The following is a 22,350-nucleotide window of genomic DNA, read 5'->3' as shown; positions in this document are numbered from 1 at the left end:
CTAGTACAGTGCCTGGTGACTACTAGGCATTCAATACATGATTGTAGAATGAATGGAGAAAGAGCGATTTACAAGTTAAGAAAAACAAAAATCACAATTTTAAATATACCTAGGTTTCTACCTAAGGCCCTAGAAAACGCCCTAGAATGTGTTAGGCTGAAGCAAGAAATGTGGCCAGACACTGGAGAAATCTCTATTTGAGGACTTTTCTCAAAGTATTTGCCGAGAGGTGTCAGTAGGTGGTTTTCGGTGCAATCCTGTCCAAAGGCAGGAGTAACGGACAAGACATTTTGTGATTTTTCCAACCCTAACGCCCCAAAACTCCCTTAATGGGTGAGGTATCACTTTGGGGAGCCCAGGTACCGTAGATGAGGCTCTCACCTTCCCATTCGTGGGAGGCTCCTGGATGTAGATGTTGCTCATGCTGCTCAGTGCTCAGGGCTCCGCTCCTAATTGTGAGTGAGAACGGAAAGCCGATCACTAAAGCAGTCCACCTATCAGTGGCACGCTTCCTTCAATCGGGTGGTCGCAGAAAGCTCCAGTTTGTCAATGCCCCAAAATGAGCGGCACCAAGCACTACCTTTTCCCAAAACTAGTCCCTCACGGACGCCGCCATGTTGCTCCTGGGCCTGAGCACCGCTAATCCTGAGAAGGGGGGTTCCAATGGCCTCCAGGAAACGAAAAAATATTATTAAGCACCTGAAGGTTAACTAAATTTGTGTTACACTTTTACAAAAGGATATATAAATGTTGGTGTTGTTTACTTCAGTACACGTATGTGCAGGTTTCATTCATCTCCACCCCCGGGGCTGGCAGCAATGGTTCGGACCATGTGTGTTCTGTAAATATGACTCCCCCGGAAACTGCATCATCGTTACTTGGTTCCGCTATCGCCAGAGGCCTTCCCCGACTGGCAGGGAAGTCCGGCGGCGCCGGTCGGAGGAAGAGGCCGCCCTCGCCGTTTGTGGTCCTCGCGGCAGGCGGGAGGCGAGCGTACTCTCGAAAGCCTACGGCTCCTGCGACCCCTCTTACCAGCGCAATGGCAGTCCCAGGTGAAGACGGACGGCAGGGCCTCTGGGTCTAGGCGAGGAAAGGAGCGGGTAGGGTAGGTTGGGGTGCGCTGGGGGTAGGGAGTAGCGCCCATGAGGATTTAGGCGGAGGCGTTAAAATTAACAGGTTCGTTTGTTCTACACGAAAAAGTTTACACTCCAGAGGTAATGTCTGAAGGGAAGAAGGAAGACAGAAACTATCTCCCCCGCCCCAGCCAGGCTCCGGCTGTGCTGGAAGGCTTACAGGGAAAGTGTGTGGTGGGGGGAGGTGGGGGAGGAGGGGCAGCAACTGTAGGCCTAGGAGGTAGCCGAGAAAAACTGACCTAACTTTGGGATGGCTCGAAAATAGAATTGAGGTGCAAGCACTTGACGGACCCCAGGAGCCAAGAGGCACTGTTTGTAGTGGAAGTCCCGGGGACCAAATTGGCGTCCGGGGTTCTCCTCTCCCTTCCTATTGTATGGAGTTCCTGTGTGGCCGTGGACCAGTCAGTCGCTCTCCCACTCTGGGCCTCATTTCGTGCATTCGGAAAAGAAGATTTATTCCTCGATGTCTGTGGGTTCTTCCAGCGCGCAGATTCTGTGTCCACTGACTACCGACGTAAAAACAGTGCACCCTGCGAAAGAAGTGCTTTAGAGGTTTCCCCGTCCACAACTACCCGCTTGCTTGGAAGTCCTGGTCGGGGAGGGCACCTCCTTACATCAGCTCTGCGACGGTGTGTTCGGAAGAACACTGGTTGTAGGAGATATTGTGAGAATTACACCCCCACCCCACCCGCTCAAGCACACACAACTTGGAGGTTCACAGTGCACTTCAGGTTATGAAAGGCTCTGAGAAGGGCTGTGGTTCAGAACCCCCTAACTTTGTTTTCACCTGCCCTTCCCAGTATTATCTGACGGTGTTTGTTCGGTGGCAGCCTTCCCTGAAGTGTATTTTACAGATAAGTGTTATAGGAATATTGCACTTTTGTTAGCACTGCAGTTTGGGGAGGAGAGGGGTTGTGTGAGAGAGGAAAGATACACTCATTCATCCACACCACCGTGACTATTAAGGGCGTGCTAGGCAGTGTGCTAGGCATTGGGAATACAGTGGGGAACAGGACAGTGGCTCCTCACACAGAACTTAGAATTTAGCAGTGAAGAGAAAGTACCAGAAAGTCGGACAAATGCATGGCAGGGAAAATACAGAGCCTTCAGGAGCACGTTGTAAGGGCACCTACGGAGACAGGAGGGCTTTACAGAGGATGTGGCATTTAGGATGAGCCTTAAAGGATTCCAGGAGGGTTGGATTGATGGGAGGGGAAGTTGCAGCCAGAGGGATATGTAAGTGAAAAGGAGATAATAGATGCTCCCAATAGATGGAACTCCTAATAGAAATGGGAGAGAAGTGAGAAATTAACTGGAGAGTTAATGACAGTAGCTAATATTTACTGATGTATCAGATGTGTCAATAGCATTTACTATGTATCAAATGTGTCACACATTGTGTCAAGCCATTGTATTTTATCTCATTTAACATTCATGTCCACAGTGTGAGATAAGTATTAATATTTCCATTTTATAGATGAGGATACTGAGGGACAAAGAAATTAAGTGTTTGCTTGTTCAGGGATATCTTGTAGGTAAGCAGTCTGACTCTTCTAGTCCCCATGCACTTACTCATCTTGCCATGTAGGATAATTTACAAGGTGGTTTCCAGCTCTTAAAGGACCTTGGAAGCCATGACAGATAGTTTGGATATTTTCCCAAGGATTATGGGAAGCCATTTCAGCATTTTGAAACCGATTCATATTTCGGAAAGAACATTTTGGCTGCACAGTGGATTGGAAGGATGATAGTTTGGAGTTAAAGTCACCAATTAAATTCTGGTAAGTTATGATGATACTTCACGTGTGGTGTCAGGAAGGGAGAGAAGCCCATAGATTGGAGACACATTTTTGCTGGTAGAATCACGGGGAATCAGTGACTGATTCAGGGTAGGTAGGTAAGACAGGAAGTGAGGTCTGCTTGGGTTTTACTGTTAGGCAGTTGGGTGAGACTCTTTACTAAAATAGGCAACACCTGAGAAGGAGCAGGTTTTAGAGGGATGATGATAATTTCAATTTGGGCTCTGTGTTGAGGTGTAGTCAGACATACAAATTGAAACATCTAATAGGCAGTGAGAGATAGAATTTGTAGCTTAGGAAAGAAGCCAGAATGTCATCCACACATGAAGCAGGCGTTAAGACCATTGTCAGTGACTATGTTAGCAGTGTAGAATGTGAAGGGAAGCTCTGTGGCTGAAGCCTGGAGAATATCATCATGGAAGGAACTAGCAGAGAAAGGCCATTCTGCTGAGTAGCTTGTCTGGGCATCCTGATAATTTAAGTCAGCGCTGGTGATCTTTGAACCTCACGGCTGCATCTAGAGTTGACCTCTCGCTGCTGGTTTTATTACTTGAGCAAGCATTTTGAGCACCCAGATGGTATAGACACTTAAGGGGACACAGTATCACAGCTTGTGATACTCATAAAACTAGTTATGAAAATGGGCAACTTAAGAAAGGAAAAAAGTGATTTTTTAAAAGTCCCTATTGAAATTGCTCTAAACCTAACCCAGTGTTATAGACAGGTTAACTTGCTTCCAATTCATAGTGATGCTCCAAAGTGTAATAATCTTAAATTGTGTCATTAAGCTGGATAGCAAGACATGGATAAACTGTTTAAACCTAGCAAAAATTGAGATAATAGGCATGACAGCACTGTAAGAGCACAATGCAAGTACCATTAGAAAATACAGATACAGAAAATGTTAAGATAATTTCTTGGATGATCGATCCAGATAGTGTATTAAAGAAAAATAGGGCTCAAGGACAGGTATTATGTTATGCTCTTTTATTTTTAGGTATAATGCTCATATGGATTCAGCATGGCATTTCTTGGGAGGTCTTGCTAGTGATTACTACAAAATATGACTATAAAGTGATGGGGCTACTTTCCACAAATGAGTATCAGCCTCTTCTATTTTATGGTCGCCTACTTCAGCTGTTTTTCCACAGCATTAAGCGTAAGCATACACCATTATGTAGGCAACACAATGAAATGTGCACTTTCTTAGGGAAATCATAGACTCTTAGTTGTCATTTTAAAAGTGACATTTAAATACAGGTTCCAGTGAAGTTTACTTTCTTTTAACAATTGCTTTTCCCATTCACAGTTGTTGAAATTAGTTCTGACATCCATTTTAATGATGCTCCATTCCCCAATGAGAGTTGACCTGGCTCAAGGGGCAATGTATGTTATTGATGTGGTTGGCACAAAAACTCTTTCTCTCATTCAGTAAAATCTGTATAGCCAAGGTAGGGAATTTTCTGTAGCCAAATTAACAATACATCTGGCATATCAAAGTGAGTCCAATTTTTAAAACACATTACTATAACATCTTAGTAAGAGAAGAGTTCTGAATTACAATGCATCCAGTTTCTTTTCACTTCTAAAACTACACTACACATAGTTTCTTTTCTCTCTAGTCTGTGCTGCCCATTGCTGCTGAGATAATTTTCCGAAACCATATATCTGATCCTGTCTTTCCTAGGGGCCAAGAATTTAGTTCTTGTCCCCAACTGTGAATGTTGTGTTTCTCTTCAAGCAACCTAACCTTTGCAAGGCTCATTGACCCTGGGTATGTAGTGAAGGGGTTGATGACCGAGCTTTCTCTCGCTTCTAAACTGTTGTGATGCCAGAGGTGCCCATCTCTGCTGGAGTGAAGTGCACACTCCTCAGCATGGCCAAATCACTCTTGCTCCTCTTTCCTCCTACCCTTCCTCTGAAGCATTCTACAGTCTTCTGACTTGGTCAGCTATTCCCAGAACCTCTCATGTACCGTGCTGCCTACATGCTTTTGTTATCACTGTCCCTCCTTTGCTGTCCATAGGTACCTGTGGGAAGCCTTCTCCGTCTCTCAGCTGAAAGTCTTGCCTGCCAGTTCTTCCTGCTTACCAGTAGAGTTTTGTGTTTTTTACAGTGGCATATTCTAGCATGTATTATAGCTGTGGATGTATTGTCCTAGATAAGCTAGTATATTGTATTTCCTTTAGTGTAGGGACTTTATTCATCTTTATGGCTTCTCTAACATTCGTTTCAGAGATAAGCCCATAATAAATAATAATAATTGGATAATAATTTAGAGGGTTGTTCACTAGAATTGTTGCTGATCAGAATCTGGTACTAAAGTTAACAGACTAAACAGTAATTGTGATTCTGTTTCATTAGTTAATTCAAATGTTCATGTCTCTTAAACTGATAATACCTATACCTTTTTTTCCTTCATGGGTTATTTATATTTTGAAGCAAGTGGATGAAAGCATTTTATACACTGACTTAAATGGTAGCTCTTTCATGTCAGTAGTTTATTTATTTTTATTTTAGAGAGAGAGAGTTCGGCAGAGGGAGAGAGAAAAAGAGTCTTAAGTAGGCTCCTTGCTGGGCATAGATTCTGACACAGGGCTTGATCCCATAACCCTGGAATCATGACCTGAGCTGAAACCGAGAGTCAGGGGCTCGACCAGCTGAACCACCCAGGCAGTCCCCTGTCAGTAGTTTAAAATAAGCAATTATTTGATTTACTTTCATCTCTCCTTTTGAGTATCAAATGATTCTGAAGGCATTTTTAACTAAAGATGAGGACATCTGCTCTTTCAAAATGTTTACATCAAGGATCCTCTTTTTTTTTTTTTTAATTAATTTATTTTGAGAGAGAGAGAGTGCACACGAGTGGGTCAGAGAGAAGAGAGAGAGAATCCCAGGCAGGCTTCATGTTGTTAGTGCAGAGCCCAACGGGAGCCATGAATCATGATTTGAGCTGAAGTCAAGGGTCAGACACTTAACTCACTGAGCCACTAAGGCTTAGGAGATCCATCAAGGATCTCCTTTAACCCATTTTTTAAATTCACAGAGAATTAAAATAAAATATTTCAGGATCCCAAAGAAAGGATTATATCTATGAATTCTTAATATAAAGCATCAGAAAAATTTAAATATTTGGAGTTTTACTTTGCATTCAATTTTAGCAGACATATATGGGTATTTGTATCTATGTGGTATATACAACCTAGCTACAATTTGAATTTTTTTTTTAATTTTTTTTCAACGTTTTTTATTTATTTTTGGGACAGAGAGAGACAGAGCATGAACGGGGGAGGGGCAGAGAGAGAGGGAGACACAGAATCGGAAACAGGCTCCAGGCTCCGAGCCATCAGCCCAGAGCCTGATGCGGGGCTCGAACTCACAGACCACGAGATCGTGACCTGGCTGAAGTCGGACGCTCAACCGACTGCGCCACCCAGGCGTCCCTACAATTTGAATTTTAAAAGCAGAATAAATTGAAGTTATCTTTAAGAGTTCCCAAATTATGATAGAACTATAATGGAGTAACCAAATATAAAACTTAAAGCTTAAAAGGAACTAATCTAATCTAATTGAATCTAGATAATTAAAAATGAAAGGAATGGACAGAAGTGATTGCAATTGCTAATTGCATCACTTAAAGGGATAGTTAGTCCCTTTAGCTATTTACTTTTAAATTTTAATGATTATAGAAAACATTTTAATGTAAATAAAACTTTGACAGGCTTCCCCAAATCTAAAATACACAGTAAGAGAAAAATATAATACTAAGTTCCAAACATTACTGTTAAAGTTCCCAGTGACTGAGTTAGCAACATAGGTGATGTGAAATTTCAACAAAAAAATTTAGATCAGTGTGATGTCTTGCCATACCTCTGGGGGCCACTGAATAACCAGAGGCATCTGTTAGGGACACTACCACAAGCATCCCTTTTGCTTACATACTCCTATTTTCTCCCTCTGGTCTTTGTCCCTGGTTTTTAGTCTTCTCTAACCTCTCCCTTTTCACAGACTGTTTCTTTTTTTCCCTCTATGCTAACTGCTTTACTAAGGTATAATTTACATGTTAAAATAAAATGCACATTACAAATGTATAGCTTGAAGAATTTTATATCCATATCAAGATTTTAAATATTTTCATCACCCTGGAAAGGTCCCTCTGCCTCTGTCATTTTTCCCTTCCCTTGCCTAAATAATCATTATTTTTATTTCAGTTGTCCTTCTTACTTTTATTCCTGTTCTTCCATTGCCTGTCATTCCTCAGATGAGCCAGTAACACTGCAGACACTATATCTAGTTTCATAGCTGGCAACTGGGAGCAACAGAAGTTACTGTTTCCCAAGTGCTGAAGTATTTTCTTAAGCTTCTAACCTCAAAGCAGCAAGCATTTGTTGAGGACATCTAGGGAATCCGCACCATGCTGAGCAGTGTGTTGTATATAGAATTGTCTGGTATGTTCTGGGATCTAGAGAAATTGGCATTCTCTACTCCTTTAAGTTACTAGGAGGTAAAAGGCCAACTGGTTACCCATGCCCTTCCTTGCCACTCAAGTTGTTTGACAATTTTCTAGATCCATAGTAATCCCTTGCTAGTATTTAACAAATAAGGAAATCAATACCTCTTAAATTTGTTCCTAAAACCATCAGTTAATAAAATTTTTTTGTAAATCTGTAATGTAGCTTTCCTGAAGAATTTATGGGTACAGTCTGCCTTTGTCAACGAATACTTGCACAACAGCACCTCTTCTTAGTGTTGGGTTTGTTTGAGGGAGGTTTTTGGTTTGGTTTTTGAGAGGGTAATCCACATGTTTCAGATTTAAAAAAAAAACATTTTTTTTTTAATTTTTTTTTTCAACGTTTATTTATTTTTGGGACAGAGAGAGACAGAGCATGAACGGGGAAGGGGCAGAGAGAGAGGGAGACACAGAATCGGAAACAGGCTCCAGGCTCTGAGCCATCAGCCCAGAGTCCGACGCGGGGCTCGATCTCACGGACCGCGAGATCATGACCTGGCTGAAGTCGGACGCTTAACCGACTGCGCCACCCAGGCGCCCCAAAAAAAACTTTTTTTTTTTTAAATTTTTTTTTTCAACGTTTATTTATTTTTTTTGGGACAGAGAGAGACAGAGCATGAGCGGGGGAGGGGCAGAGAGAGAGGGAGACACAGAATCGGAAACAGGCTCCAGGCTCTGAGCCATCAGCCCAGAGCCTGACGCGGGGCTCGAACTCACGGACCGCGAGATCGTGACCTGGCTGAAGTCGGACGCTTAACCGACTGCGCCACCCAGGCGCCCCCCAAAAAAACATTTTTTAACATGTATTCATTTTTGAGACAGACAGAGATGGTATGTGAGTGGGGGAGGGGCAGAGAGGGAGACACAGAATTTGAAGCAGGCTCCAGGCTCTGAGCTGTCAGCACAGAGCCTGATGTGGGGCTCACACTCATGAACCTTGAGATCATGACCTGAGCAGAAGTGAGATGCTTAACTGACTGAGCCACCCAGGGACCCTCACATGCTTCAGATTTTAAAAGTACCAAAAGGTGGATAGTGACATATTTCTCACCCTTTTTTACCCCTGGAGGCAGTTCCCCATTTCTCAGGTACCTAATATATATCCTTACAGAGAGATTTTTTTGTATATCTCCATCCATCTGTTAATAAAATCTATACATAATTTGATATTTTATCTAATCTCCTTTCATACAAATGACAACATACCATGAGCACTGTTCTATACCTTGCTTTTTTCTTTATATCTTAGAGACCATCAAATATCATTAAGTAAAGACCAACCATAATTTATTTATGTCCAAATTATTTCTACTCTTTTACTGTTACAAATGATGCTGTGGTGAATAGCTTTGTGCATAAGTCAGTATGTATTTGTGCAAGTAAATTGAGAAGATTAATCTCCCAGTGTGGAAGTGCTAGGTCAAAGTAGCACTTTGTATGTATAAATGTATAAATGTACATTTGTATGTATGTATAAATGTATAAATGTACATTTATAGTTCTGATAGATTTGTCAGCTTGCTTTCCATAGAGGTGGTATTGAGTTACATTACTATCCAGTACTGTATTAGAGTGTGTCTCCCCCAAACTCTCTTCAACCCTTTCAATCTTTGCTATTCTGATAAGTGAAAATAGAATCTCAGTATAGATTTTAATGTACATTCCACGAATTATGAATAAGGCTAAGGATCTCCATGTTTCCAACTTGTTTCTGTTTCTGTGAGCATTCTGTTCAGCTCCTTGGCTGAGTTTTTTTCCTGTTGGCTATTGGTCTTGTTCATAATGATTTTTTGGGTTTTATAAGGTAAGGATAATTTCCCTTTTTTGGTGCTATGAGTTGCAGATATTTCTTCCTCTATTTTTATGTGTCTTTTGAGTTTGTTTTTGTTGGTCTTTGCCAATTTTTTTTTTTTTTTGATGTGGGCAATTTTACAAGACTTTATTGGTGGTCTTGGGACTGTAGGTTATGATTACATAGGAACATTTTGAGGGAGCCAGGCTCTATTGCTCTGAATAGCATTAGCAAACCTTAAAGAGGAATGGAACAAAAAACAGCATGAGAACCTAAGATGGGGAAATGGATAACTTCTGATTGAAGTAATAAGGGCCTTTCAGTATGGCCTTCCTATTCACTTTGACTCCAATCTGGAGCACCATTGTATCAGCAGAGTTCTTGTTCCAAACAGTAGAAACTGACTAGTTAATTGAAGCAGAAAGGAAAGATACCAGGGAGCTCACAGAATCTAAGCAAATGCTAGATAACAATTCTTGGAAAATAGACAAGACCAAGGACATCCATAGCCAAGATCCTGCACAGTCCCAGACCTGATTAGGACTGCTGCTCTCTGTGACATCACTGCCTCTAGAAACTGGATCTTGACAGGAGAATGAATGAACTGTCCCCACTTCATTGTGTTACTTGTCCCAGATATCTTTGTCAGAGGCATCAGATTCAGTGTCCTAGGTAAAAGCATTCAGTTGGCCCAGCAGTCATGAAAATTATGGACAAACAAAGCTTGAAACTTTCATTTAACCAAAAACTGGTGAGAACATAGTTGATATGGAGTTACTTTATTTAGAATTCTGGCATTTTCCTTTCATGTAAAAGTTAAAACTTTGTTAAAGAAGATGACCTTGTCTGAAAAGTTTCATATTTTGTTCATTCTAAAAATATGAGATAGAGTTAGTCATAAATAAGCTAATCTCTCATAAGTACTGAGATGAGATCATTTCAGATCTGTCCATTACAACATTTTTAGTTTGTTGTGGGAATGGTAATGGTGCATTTAGAACAGTTTTGTCCTGTCTATTCAGCGTCTTTGGTTTCTATGGAAACAGACTTAACATTGACCCGGATACTCTGGGCTTTTTTTCCAACAGGCAATTTCATAATGAAAGAGCCTCAGATTTTATTATTAATCCAGTCTTATTCCACAGTTCTGCTGCAGTGCAGCAGATGTGTTCCCACTCTATGCAGTAAAATCCACAAGGTTTATGAGAAAAAATGAGATTGGGGCACAACACTCAAGAACTTCATCAGTGATGCATAAAAAATTATAGAAACCTAATAAAAACAGCACAGTTTTGCACATGTTAATTGGTTAAAAGGCACATAAATACTACAATTAATAGGGTACTATACCTTCTAAAAGACCTGAAGTTTGCTGTGAAATTGCAGTTCATAAGAATCAGAGCTTGTAAATTGTTCTGAAGGAATGGTAGGAAGAGGATGACATGATTGGATCAAAGTTATTTTACCAGATGTGGATGGGCACTGCTCACAGCACCCATACTGAACTAAGGTCACTAGAAATGGTTTGGGTTATGTCCTTGTGTGTGTTTTGTATATTACTATGAGTCTCAGAGCAATGGGGTACCAGTTTGTGCATTCACATAGTGTTTTTCTTGGACAAAAGTCACATTATGCTCAAATTGTGCTGTCTTACATCACTTGCATTGGAACAAGTTTATGTTTTTAAAAGAAGCATTGTAGCAGACCTGAGTGTATTTTACTAGAATAACTCGATAATGTTTATTTTAACGATTGGGATTAGGAAAAAATGACTGATGTTTTGACTTCATAACAGTAAAGAAATGGTTCAAAAATGATCTTTCTTTTATAATTAGCACTGTTTTATATTTGCACTCTATGTACTTTTTTAGTAAATTTGGATTATATCTCCATATGAAAGATTAAGGAGTTAGATGCCTTTCATTAAGATAATAGAGCAATTCTTTCCTTGCCCTCTGGCTGATGGAAGCCCTTATTGGAGATTAAAAGTAGTTTCAACTCTCTCTCCCCCTCTCTCTCTCTCTCCATATATATATTTCACCCATAAAAAGGAATGGCATTCTGATAATGTGTTACAACATGGATGGTCTTGAAAACATTATACTAAGTAAAATAAGTCAGACACAAAAGGACAAATACTGTATGATTCCACTTACATGAGATTCCTAGAGTAGGTAAATTTATAGAGGAAAAAAGTTAGTGTTTAGGATGTTGTACAACATTATGAATGTACTTAATGCCACTGAATTATATACTCGAAAATGTTTAAGGTGATAAATTTTATGTATATTTTATTATTAAAAAATCAATTTATGTCTTCTCTCTTATTTAGATCTTCAACATTTCTTGTGTGTACCACTAATTATACAGAAATACTCTAAATATTTCTAAAAACTGATCAGACTGAATATGTAACTGATAGTTTTCTCTTGTCAGAATTTGAGTGGTGCATTTGGATGTTTCTTATAATACCTATCATTTAAAGTATTTTTCTGGATTTTTACCAGTTCCTTTAATAAAGCCAGTTTGTTTTTCTTCTAAGGGAGAGCAGAAAAACATTTTTTATCCCAAATATTCATATATGTATGTGTGTGTGTGTGTATAAATATATATATATGTATATACATGTATATAAATATACTATATATAATAACTAATATATGTAATAGAATATATAATAAAAATATTAGCACATATGATAGTATATAGGGAATATGTATATGTATACACATATGTAGTTAATTATTTTACATTTGAGGGACAGGCTGAAATACTCAGGAATTTCTTGCTCAGTGTTAGAGAATTCTTGGAATGTTTAAGCTCTTGACTATAACACTGTATTTCTGTTAAATTAGAGAAAAATAGGGGCGCCTGGGTGGCGCAGTCGGTTAAGCATCCGACTTCAGCCAGGTCACGATCTCGCGGTCCGTGAGTTCCAGCCCTGCGTCGGGCTCTGGGCTGATGGCTCAGAGCCTGGAGCCTGTTTCCGATTCTGTGTCTCCCTCTCTCTCTGCCCCTCCCCCGTTCATGCTCTGCCTCTCTCTGTCCCAAAAATAAATAAACGTTGAAAAAAAAATTAAAAAAAAAATAAATAAATAAATTAGAGAAAAATATATTCTAGAGTTATTTTTAAAATACTGTCAAAGAAAGTAATTTGAGTAAATTGGATTTTCCAGTGATTCCTAATAATGATGACAATTGAATAGTGTTAACTAAGCTGGGTCAAGAATATTTTTTTCTTTTTTTTAAAGAAATTCTACAACAAGTGGTTTCTTAGCTTTTTCATGGGATGGAATTCTTATGTTTCTACCTTTTATATGTCTGCTAAAATGTTATCCAATTATATTTCAGGTTGCAACAAGGACAGTGTCCGGGCAGGCTGTAAAAAATGTGGCTATCGTAAGTACGTTAAAAAATAACATTGTGAAGAGTGAATCATTGCCTCCTTGGGCGATGTGATTTGGCATCCTGATTTCAGGGCCCTGATTTCATCTTAGCTCTTTAGCCCTGTTATTCAGGCCAGATTTGCAGATGATTCAGAAATTCTCCTAAATAGTTACTTTCTTCCCTGCTGTAGACTGAGTGACAGGTGGCTATGTATCTGTTGACTAGCAAAGATATCAAGTACAAGTGGAGTAGTAGATTTAGGAGCATGCAGAAAGTATATTCCCCCCCAGAAAGTACATATATACTTATTCTTTTACTCTTTGTTCTTCTAGATACTGGGTGAAGAGGGGAAGCAATGAAAATTATTTTCTTTATGAGGATATTAGTCCCAGAATTTCTGCTCACTGGCAAAAACTTGATTTAAACAATCATAAATGTCTATTATGACTAATGAAATGGGATAGAAAATTAAACTTTAACATGCAGTTATATAGTCTAAATTTATAATTATGTACCTTAAATACCATTTCTTTAGTTAAATGTAACAATTCTTAAAGGTTTGATAACAGCTATAACAGTAGCATTTGCTATTTTTGTTTTCTTTAAAAAAAATTTTTTTAATGTTTATTTCTGAGAGAGACACAGTGTGAGCAGGGGAGGGGCAGAGAGAGAGGGAGACACAGAATCTGAAGGAGGCTCCAGGCTCCGAGCTGTGAGCACAGAAACCGATGTGGGGCTTGAACTCACAAGCAGGGAGATCATGACCTGAGCCAAAGTCTGACAATCGACTGAGCCACCTAGGCACCCCAGCATTTGCTGTTTTCTCACTTGTTTGGAGACCATGCAGGTGAGCCTGGATTAGGGTTAATGATCCATACAAAATGTATCCGTCTATTTATTTATTAATTTAGAAGTATAGTTATATTTGATGCACAATGTTACATGAGCTTCAGATGTACAGTCTTATTAAAAAAATAAATAAAGGTGATTAAAAAAATTTTTCCATGTAAGAACATGTGATCAAAGAACCCTCAGCATAAATCTTCATTAAGAGGGCTCATAATGAAAGCATGCTGGGAGAACCAAGTCACATGCCTCCAAGGGAAGGCTGAGATGTGGCTCAAGGGAATCTTGCTCAGTTAGCAAATGTGGATACATAAGTACACATATCCTTGACATAAATAAAAACTCCTGAAGAATATACTTGCATGCAAGAAATAAGTGCAGTGAAATCTTTTCTGTGTTTTAGGCTTGTTTATATTTATTTCTGCTTTGTATCCTTTCTTTAAATCTTTGCTAATTTCTGTATTTCATTTTTATTTTTAAATTAAAAAATTTTTATTTGAGAGAGAAAGCTCATGAGGCAGAGAAGGGCAGAGGGAGAGAGAGAGAGAATCCCAAGCAGGTTCCATACTCAGAGTGGAGCCTATTGCAGGGCTCAGTCCCAGGACCACGAGATCATCACCTGAGCCGAAATCAAGAGTCAGACGCTTAACCAACTGAGCCACCCAGGCACCCCCTCCATATTTTATGTCTTGATTCAAGACTTAGGAATGTGCTCATCCATGCTCTCTCTCTCCTTCCCTCTCCTCTCTCTCTCTCTGTCTCTCTCACTCTCCCCCCTCCTCTCCCCCCACCTCTCTTTCTCTCTCTCTCTCTCTCTCTCTCTCTCTACATATATACATATATGTATATGTATATAGCATATACCTATATGCTGTATTATGTACTTAAAAATCTAGAATGAATTTCCCAATCTCCCTACTAATGCCACTTTATCTCCTTGAACTACTTTTAGCTTAAGACTTAAAGGAAAATAATCAAAATAATGTTTTGGAAATATAATGTTGATCTAGTCTCCTTATTGCTTTTTTATTTTACACAATGATGGAAGTATCTGTAGTAACAAGAATTTTTTTTAGAGAAGCCAAGTAAGCAAATAGCTTTGACAGTCTTTCTAAGTTTAGTTCCTATAGTTATTATTTTGATCTATGATTTTAGTGATAAAGTTATTAAATAGCTTTTCATTTATCTCTTTTGCAAAACTTTAGTAATCCTTCCCTTCTGTGTTAAATTTACATCTTATACCTGTTAAAGATGAAGGTCTTCTCAATTTGCATGCCTTTCTGATAGAAATTACATTTTAAAAATTATCTGTTATTTGTAGGCCAGAATCTTTGTATTGATTGTAGATGTAAGAGAACAGTCCACAGAACTCTGAAATGTTTTTAATACCTTAAAATATGCATATTCATCATTTAGTTACAAAGGAGTATTGTCTCTCTATTGTTGTGAGACTAATGGTTTAGGTTGTACAGTTTTTAAATTTTATTTATTTTGAGACAGAAAAAGCGTGAGTGGGGGGAAGGGCAGAGAGATGGGGATTGGGGAGAGAATCCCAAGCAGGCTCCATGCTGCCAGCACAAAGCCCAACATGGGGCTCTAACTCACAAAACCATGAGATCATGACTTGAGCTGAAACCAAGAGCTGGACACAACCAACTGAGCCACCAAGGTGCCCAGGATGTACAAAACAATTTAATACTCGACTGAAGAAGATTTTATTGTGTCCGTATATTTCAGTAATGGCTATGTAGTTTTAAAAAGTTTCAAGTTAAGGATGAATCTGTTACTAAATAACATGGATGTTGGTTTTTCATGGCAAAGTTTCCTCAACAAAATTAGAAGAATTGTTTATTTCTATGATGAGTTTTTATATGAATACTTTTGAAGTTGACAACTTCTAAATACTTAAAAGCTACCAGAACACTAAGCTTTTGTCATGGAATAAATGTCTCAATTATGATAGTTCTCAGAAAATATACCTTTAAAAAGTTCAGGATAGGATACTTCAGTAATTGAGCATTTGCTCATAGTAGCAAGAAATAAAAACACACCTAAATACTTTTAATGTTTATTTAACCTAAAATGCTAATCTATTGATATACATTCATGACCTTGTCTTTGCCTATGAGTCTGCTAATTATTGTTTCACATAGTCTTTTAAGTGCAAATTATATCTGAAATGCATTTCCTACTTTGTATAGTTTGTTTCTTCCAAGATAAGCAAGCAGCAATAATGAGAAAGAAATTTGAGTCCAGAATCACTTTATCATTAGTTCTCAACTAGGGTTAATACTGCCTTCCTGGAAATCTGTGGCCTTTTTTTTTTTTTTTTTTTTTTTTTTTTAAATTTGCCCCTATGTGCTTGTGGTTGGGTAACAGTATGATCTTTAGTATGTATGATTTATGGTTTATAAACATCCTGGGATGTGTAAGGTAGTCCTGGACAGTGAAGAATTGTCTGGCTCAAAATGGCCATGGCACCCCCTTTGAGAAGCAGGTACCTTTTCTCATTGTTTTAGATTCTTTCTCAATCTTGTACAGTCTTGATGCCAGTACCTAATTTGAAAACTACTCAAACTACTCTTTAAAAATAATCCATTTAAATCAAGTGTTTCCAAAAGTACAACTTTGTTTTATGGAAACAACCTCTCTTTTTTGCTCCACATTTGTATTTTTCGCCTACATGATTTTATATAAGCAAACTTTGGAACAATAACAAACTCTTAGTGGAATAAAATATCAACAGGTAAAGTAAAATATCTAGGCATGAGCTAAGGAAAAAGTGACCAAGAAGGTACAATACTAGAAGAGGGAGTGGGCAGCAACAGATACACCAAAAGAGTAAAGATTTTCAAAGTTGAGGGAAAATTGTCAGATGTAACCATTAGGATTTGTAAGAATTTGTTTGAAAATTATTCATTGAATTTACCAGGTAGAATGCTTCTTTGACTGTGGGAAGATCAGTTTAAGTAGAGTGGTAGGTCATGAAGCAAACTATGTAGATTCAGGCCTGAATTGCGATGGATAAAAAAATGGAGAGCTTGTCTGTATAGTCTCCTGTTTCAGGAAATTTGCATAAGTAAAGTAAGGAACTGTCTCAGTCTTCATGAGCTACTATAACAAAATACCACAGGCCCAGTAGCTTATAAACAGAAATATATTGCTCATAGGAGGCTGTAAGTCAAAGTTCAGGGTGCCAGCAAGTTTTCCAGGTCATAGACTTTTCATTTTTTACTTGCACAGTGGAAAGGACTAGAGAGTTCCTTGGAGATCTTTTATAAGGCACTAATCCCATTCATGAGAGTACCACTCTCAGAAACCTAATCACCTCCCAAAGGTCCCATCAACTAATACCATCCCCTTTGGGAGTTAGATTTCAACATATGAATTTTGAGGGGATACAAACATTCAGGTCATAACAGGAACATATTGAATACAGTTGACCCTTGAACATCATGGGTTTGAACTGCACAGGTGTAGTTTTATATAGGTTTGTTGTTGTTGTTGTTGTTTTAGATAGAATACAGTAGTAGAACATGAACTACCACATGTCTCCTTCTCCCCACCTGCACTTAGCCAATCTAGATCATAGAATGATACTCATTTCTTGCTTCTCTACCTAGGAAGCAAGGTGGTCCACACCACCTCCTTCCACGCAGGAAGGTAGAGAACTAGGGAAGGCAAAACACCAGTACCCTTCTCTCTAGGTCGCTTGCTTCACCCAGTCCCCTACATGTGATTATAGTGCAGTTTCTGCTTGTGGAAAATGGCTGTGAAGGGGTGAGCTGCCAGTTCCCCAGCAATATTAGATCCCCTCCTCAGAAAACGTTCAGCACCCTGGACAGTGCCCCCACCCCACTGAGACCCAGGCTTCTCTGTCTGATACTGTCCCCTCCCTGGGGCCCTCCCTGGTGTTCTCCCACACCCCTTGGTGGGAGGTGAGGTATTGGGTGGGTTATTATGTGGTTTTTGGTTACTTAAGTGAAAATCCCTCCCCAGAGCCTGTTTCTTTCACCTCTCCATTCAAGACCTCAGTCAACTGAGCTCCCCACAGGTAGTAGGATGGAGAATGCCAAGAGCAGACAAGAGCCCTGCTGTTCCACCTTTTCCTACAAATTTCCTCCATCTTCACTTTGTTTTTCTCCATTTGGCGACTTTCTTACTTTTCAATCACATAAAATCCAGTAGTTAAGTTTGGGGGGAACCATAAGTTATATGTGGATTTTTAGCTGCCTGGGGATCAGCATTCCAGGGTCAACTGTAATTCCTAGAAGGGAATTTGGAATAAATGGAGGGTTTTATATTTAAGATAAAAGATGTGTATAGAGACTAAAGGGATATTATAGGAGATGTTGCAGATATTGGAGACAGGAGAAGATGGAGCAATTTCCTCTAAGAGTTAAAATAAGGATAACTTTTTTTTTTTTTTTTAGTGCTTTATTTATTTTTGAGAGAGAGAGACAGAATGTGAGCAGGGAAAGGGAGAGAGGGAGGGAGACACAGAATCTGAAGCAGGCTCCAGGCTCTCAGCTGTCAGCACAGAGCCCAATGCTGGGGCTCAAACTCCCGAACCACGAGATCATGACCTGAGCCAAAGTCGGACGCTTAACCAACTGAGCCACCCAGGCGCCCCATCAAGGATAACTCATAAGTTTGAAGGAAACTAGGTAAGAATAAGTATGGATATTTTCAGGTATGGAAACAGAAAGTAGAAGGAGACTTTGGTAATCTCAGTTTTCTTGGTAAGTTAGGAGGTGCAGTTGTCTGTTTGGGAAGGGGCATTGAGTGAGACAGGAAAGTGGTTGAACAATGATTTAAGTCAGGCATAAGTTTAGAAAAGTCACTGAGGGGAATAAGAGAGGAACTTGACCAGGGACAAACACAAAAATGAAATGCTTTGTGTTTGTGCTAATGTCCATGTATGTGTGATTGTACTTAAGCATTGCTTGACTGCTCAGGGACAGGCACAACCTCAAGAAAGGTTAGCTTTGAGCCAGAGTATTTTACAGTGAGGTATGGCAGAAGAAGAACATGAATGAGTCAAAGAAAAAACATGTAATGGTGTTTGGAAAGTCAGGAATGAGAAGTTTGACAGATTAGAAGAAAATGAAGGGACTGAGTGAGTTAAGGTCTTAATTTTCTAGAACAGATATCATTTGATTTCACTCATATGTGGAAATTGAGAAAGTTGACAGAATAACATAGGGGAAAGGAAGGAAAAATAAGGTAAAAACAGAGAGGGAGGCAAACCATAAGAGACTCTTAAATACAGAGAACAAACTGAGGGAGTTTGTTTGTTGTTGGGGGAGTAGGTTAAAAGGTGGGTTAAATGGGCATTAAGAAAGGCACTTTTTGGGATGAGCACTGAGTATCATATGTAAGAGATCAATCATGGGTTCTACTCCTGAAGCCGAGACCACACTGTATGCTAACTTACTTGAGAATAAGAAAATAAAAATTAAAAATAAGTAAAAATTTAAAAAGATGCAAGAACACTGAGAAAAGGGGAGGATATTAAATGCTCATTTTCCACAGTAGGAAGTCAATTAATTATGCCTGAGCTGAAAAATCAAGAGGCAGCAGTTATTAAGAGAAATGTGTTATTTAGGGAAATAGAATAGTTAAATTAAAAAAAATTTAACTAGAAGAGGAGAAAGTGATTTTGTTTGGTAAGGGGCAAATGGCAGGTCAGAAATGTGGTTTTTTATAGAAGTTTGTAAAAATGTGTATTTATGCACATTATAACTTTGCACATAGATATATATGTGATAAATGTAATAGGTAAAAAATTCTTGTGCTCTACCTAGTTGATTCTCTACTCTTGGAAATGCTAAGCTTTAACTCTCTTTGGAATTGACAGCTTTCATGTCAACAATTACCTAAAAGAAGGTGACAGCAAATAGGTTTGTTTGTTTTTTTCCTTTGAGAAGTAAATGTAGTAAGAGTGACATAAATAAAAAGTAGATGGAATAAAGTGTTGACAGAAAAAAAATTCTAAACACATCTATGCATGGGTGTAAGGGAATAAGAAAGCTAGAAGGATAAAAGCTTATAGTCAGTATAATAGTGGAGTTGAAAACTTACAAGATGGAACACTTCAGGTGATGACAAGGAGCGTAGTGTGGCCTTGGCATCTAAAATGGCAAGGAACTATGAGGCCATGCACCACTCTAGCCTGTTCGCATAGGTTTGTGGGAGGGCCTAGGGTGAAGAACCCAAGTCTGAGCCAGATTCCAAAGACTTCAGTAGATGGGCTATTAAACAGCAACAGAGAGCTGCATGGGAGATTAGAGGACTGCTATACTGAGAAACAGTATTAAGGAGCCTGGAGGATACTAATAATACCGAGATAAGCTGTGGAAAAGTGTTCTCAGGGAAGAGCCAAATGTCCTTTAAAACAAGTGGGAGAGGGAACAAACTGTGAAGAGGTGACACAATTTGTCCACTAAAGATTGCATGTTTCAGAAGCTGTCATAAAAGGATTGGGGGAGGGGCACCTGGGTGGCTCAGTCAGTTGGGCATCCGACTTCGGCTCAGGTCATGATCTCCTGGTGAGTTTGAGCCCCACATCGGGCTCTGTGCTGACAGCTCAGAGCCTGGAGCCTGCTTCAGATTCTCTGTCTCCCTCCCTCTCTCGCTGCCCCACCCCCGCTTGTGCTCTGTCTCTCTCTGTCTTTCAAAGATGAATAAACAAAAAATAAAAAAGATAGGGGGAGAAGGGGGTGATGATTGTAGGTCAGGGGAGCAGTAACAGCAATATGAGGGTAAGGCTTCATGGAAGATAAATAGATTCAGAAGCCTTCATTTTTGGGTATCATAATAGGGATATGAAGCTTAGTGGAATTAGTTATGTTTAATAATTGAGAAGTTTATGATACAACCTTTATGTTCTCTATAATCATAGAGGTACTTAAAAATTATACCCTCAGAAGTTATTAGGCAAAAAAATAATAAGATGGAGAAGATTTGAGCAACAGAATAGACATAGCACTCTATTCAACAGAGTGATATATATTCTTTTAAAATGCATACCAAATCATTTCATGAATTTACTGCATGATAGTCCACAAAAGTAATCTCAGCAAATACCAAATAACTGATATCATACAGACCCTACTTTCTGATAACAGTGTAATATCTTCATAAATCAACAAAAACTTAATTTGAAAACTCCATATGTTTGGAAACTGAAAAGAATACTTACGAATGATTCATTTGAAAGGAAATCATACTGAAGGAAACTTATTTCCAGCAGTATGGCAGACAGGATCCTCTTGCAAGCAGTTAAGAAACTTGTATAAAATGTGCAGTACATATTTTAGATACAACAGTGTTCTAGGAAGAAAATAATTAGAGAATGCTCAGAGGACAATAATCAAAGGAAAGCAGAAACTCTAAGAGGTAAGACTTGAGAGTATTTCCTGAGCCCAGTGTTCTTGAACTTGGGTTTTCATGGGTTTGCAGAGTGCAGGGGATAAAAGCAAGGCCCAGGGTCCTACGATTGGGACTCTAATACGAGATGTTCTTGAATAAATCTAGAACTTCCAAGAGAGAACTAGAAATAAACTCTAGCACAGAGTTATGGTGAATCATTAGTGTGTTGTGGAATCAATTGCATGGTTACTGTTAGCACTTTTTTGTTGTTTTTATTTTTGTTTGCTTTTTGTTTTGGGATATCACATGTAGTACTCAGGTCACTTTTTGTTTCATATTTGTGTATTAGTGTGTATTTGTATTTGGGTGTATATATCAATACACTTAGTTTTACTGTTATTTTTTACCATCAGTGAATCATAGTAAAAAAAAAAAAAAAAGGAAAGTGGCTGCCTTAGAGAAACAATGTCGTGTGCAGAAAGTACATGTACAGCTACTCATTTCAGCATTATTTATAATAGCAAAGTACTGAAAGCAAACTAAGATTCTAGCAGTAGTAGAGAAGATAAATAAATCGTATTCTTATATAATGGAACATTATTCATCAGATAAAATGAGATAGTTACATATACTTATGTTAATATAGGTAAATCACAAAATATAATATTGAGTGGCAAACACTAGTTGCAGATTGGTAGGTAAGTATAATTGAGTTTATGTGAAATAAATAATCAGATATGCTGTTTTGGAAAGATAAATACAACTTCAGTATGCCAATTCTGAAGAAAGAATAGAATGGGATTAGGACAGGGTTCTAAGGAATGGTGCAAGGCCCCCAATTTTGTGTGTATGCACGCACATATGTGCAAACACTTGCCATTAAGAAAAAAAACACTCTAATTGAATAACAAAATGTTAACATGTGAGTGGATAGGCACTTGGATATTGGTTATATAATTTCCTGTACTTTTCTGGTATTTGTACGGTTTGATTTTTTTTTTTTTTAAGTTGTATCATGTCATAAATACGTAACTGTTGTAGTTTTCTTGTAGGGATCAGCTTTAGGAGGTGAATGATGTCAGAATGAAAATTGTTTTTCAAAATTAAATTTTTAAGTGTTCTTTAGAAAAACACAGTCAAGGGGCGCCTGGGTGGCGCAGTCGGTTAAGCGTCCGACTTCAGCCAGGTCACGATCTCGCGGTCCGGGAGTTCGAGCCCCGCGTCGGGCTCTGGGCTGATGATGGCTCAGAGCCTGGAGCCTGTTTCCGATTCTGTGTCTCCCTCTCTCTCTCTGCCCCTCCCCCGTTCATGCTCTGTCTCTCTCTGTCCCAAAAATAAATAAACGTTGAAAAAAAATTTTTTTTTAAATAAAAAAAAAGAAAAACACAATTATATTGTCATGACACCTTTAATTAGATGAAAGCTATGTAGTTGCTATGCAATTAAGTACATAGGGAAAACAGGAAAAATTTCTCTGAGCGGTGTGTTCAGAAAAAGCAAACTACTACT

At 38.8% G+C, this 22,350-nt stretch overlaps 2 protein-coding genes across 6 annotated transcripts in view; one reads left to right on the top strand and one right to left on the bottom strand.

Moving 5' to 3' along the window:
- Positions 1-646, bottom strand: part of CWC27 (CWC27 spliceosome associated cyclophilin) — a 192,830-nt gene extending 192,184 nt beyond the window's left edge. For 3 of the 5 annotated variants that reach the window (XM_003981012.6, XM_023257015.2, XR_006600512.1), the window contains exon 1: positions 382-645. In XM_003981012.6, the coding sequence (XP_003981061.3) occupies positions 382-423 (42 nt within the window). In that variant the 5' untranslated portion in view covers positions 424-645. Of the gene's footprint in view, positions 1-381 lie in introns of all 5 variants that reach the window. The other 2 variants (XR_002159717.3, XR_006600513.1) reach the window with 2 other exon arrangements.
- Positions 647-832: 186 nt separating this feature from the next.
- Positions 833-22,350, top strand: part of SREK1IP1 (SREK1 interacting protein 1) — a 45,155-nt gene continuing 23,637 nt past the window's right edge. The window contains exons 1-2 of the mRNA XM_011284065.4: positions 833-1,052; positions 12,586-12,633. Of these exons, the coding sequence (XP_011282367.3) occupies positions 848-1,052; positions 12,586-12,633 (253 nt within the window). The 5' untranslated portion in view covers positions 833-847. The remainder of the gene's footprint in view (positions 1,053-12,585; positions 12,634-22,350) is intronic.

This window comes from Felis catus, chromosome A1, assembly GCF_018350175.1.
Source record: "Felis catus isolate Fca126 chromosome A1, F.catus_Fca126_mat1.0, whole genome shotgun sequence".
Taxonomy (NCBI): Eukaryota; Metazoa; Chordata; class Mammalia; order Carnivora; family Felidae; genus Felis; species Felis catus.
This window is presented reverse-complemented; position numbering and strand designations above follow the sequence as displayed.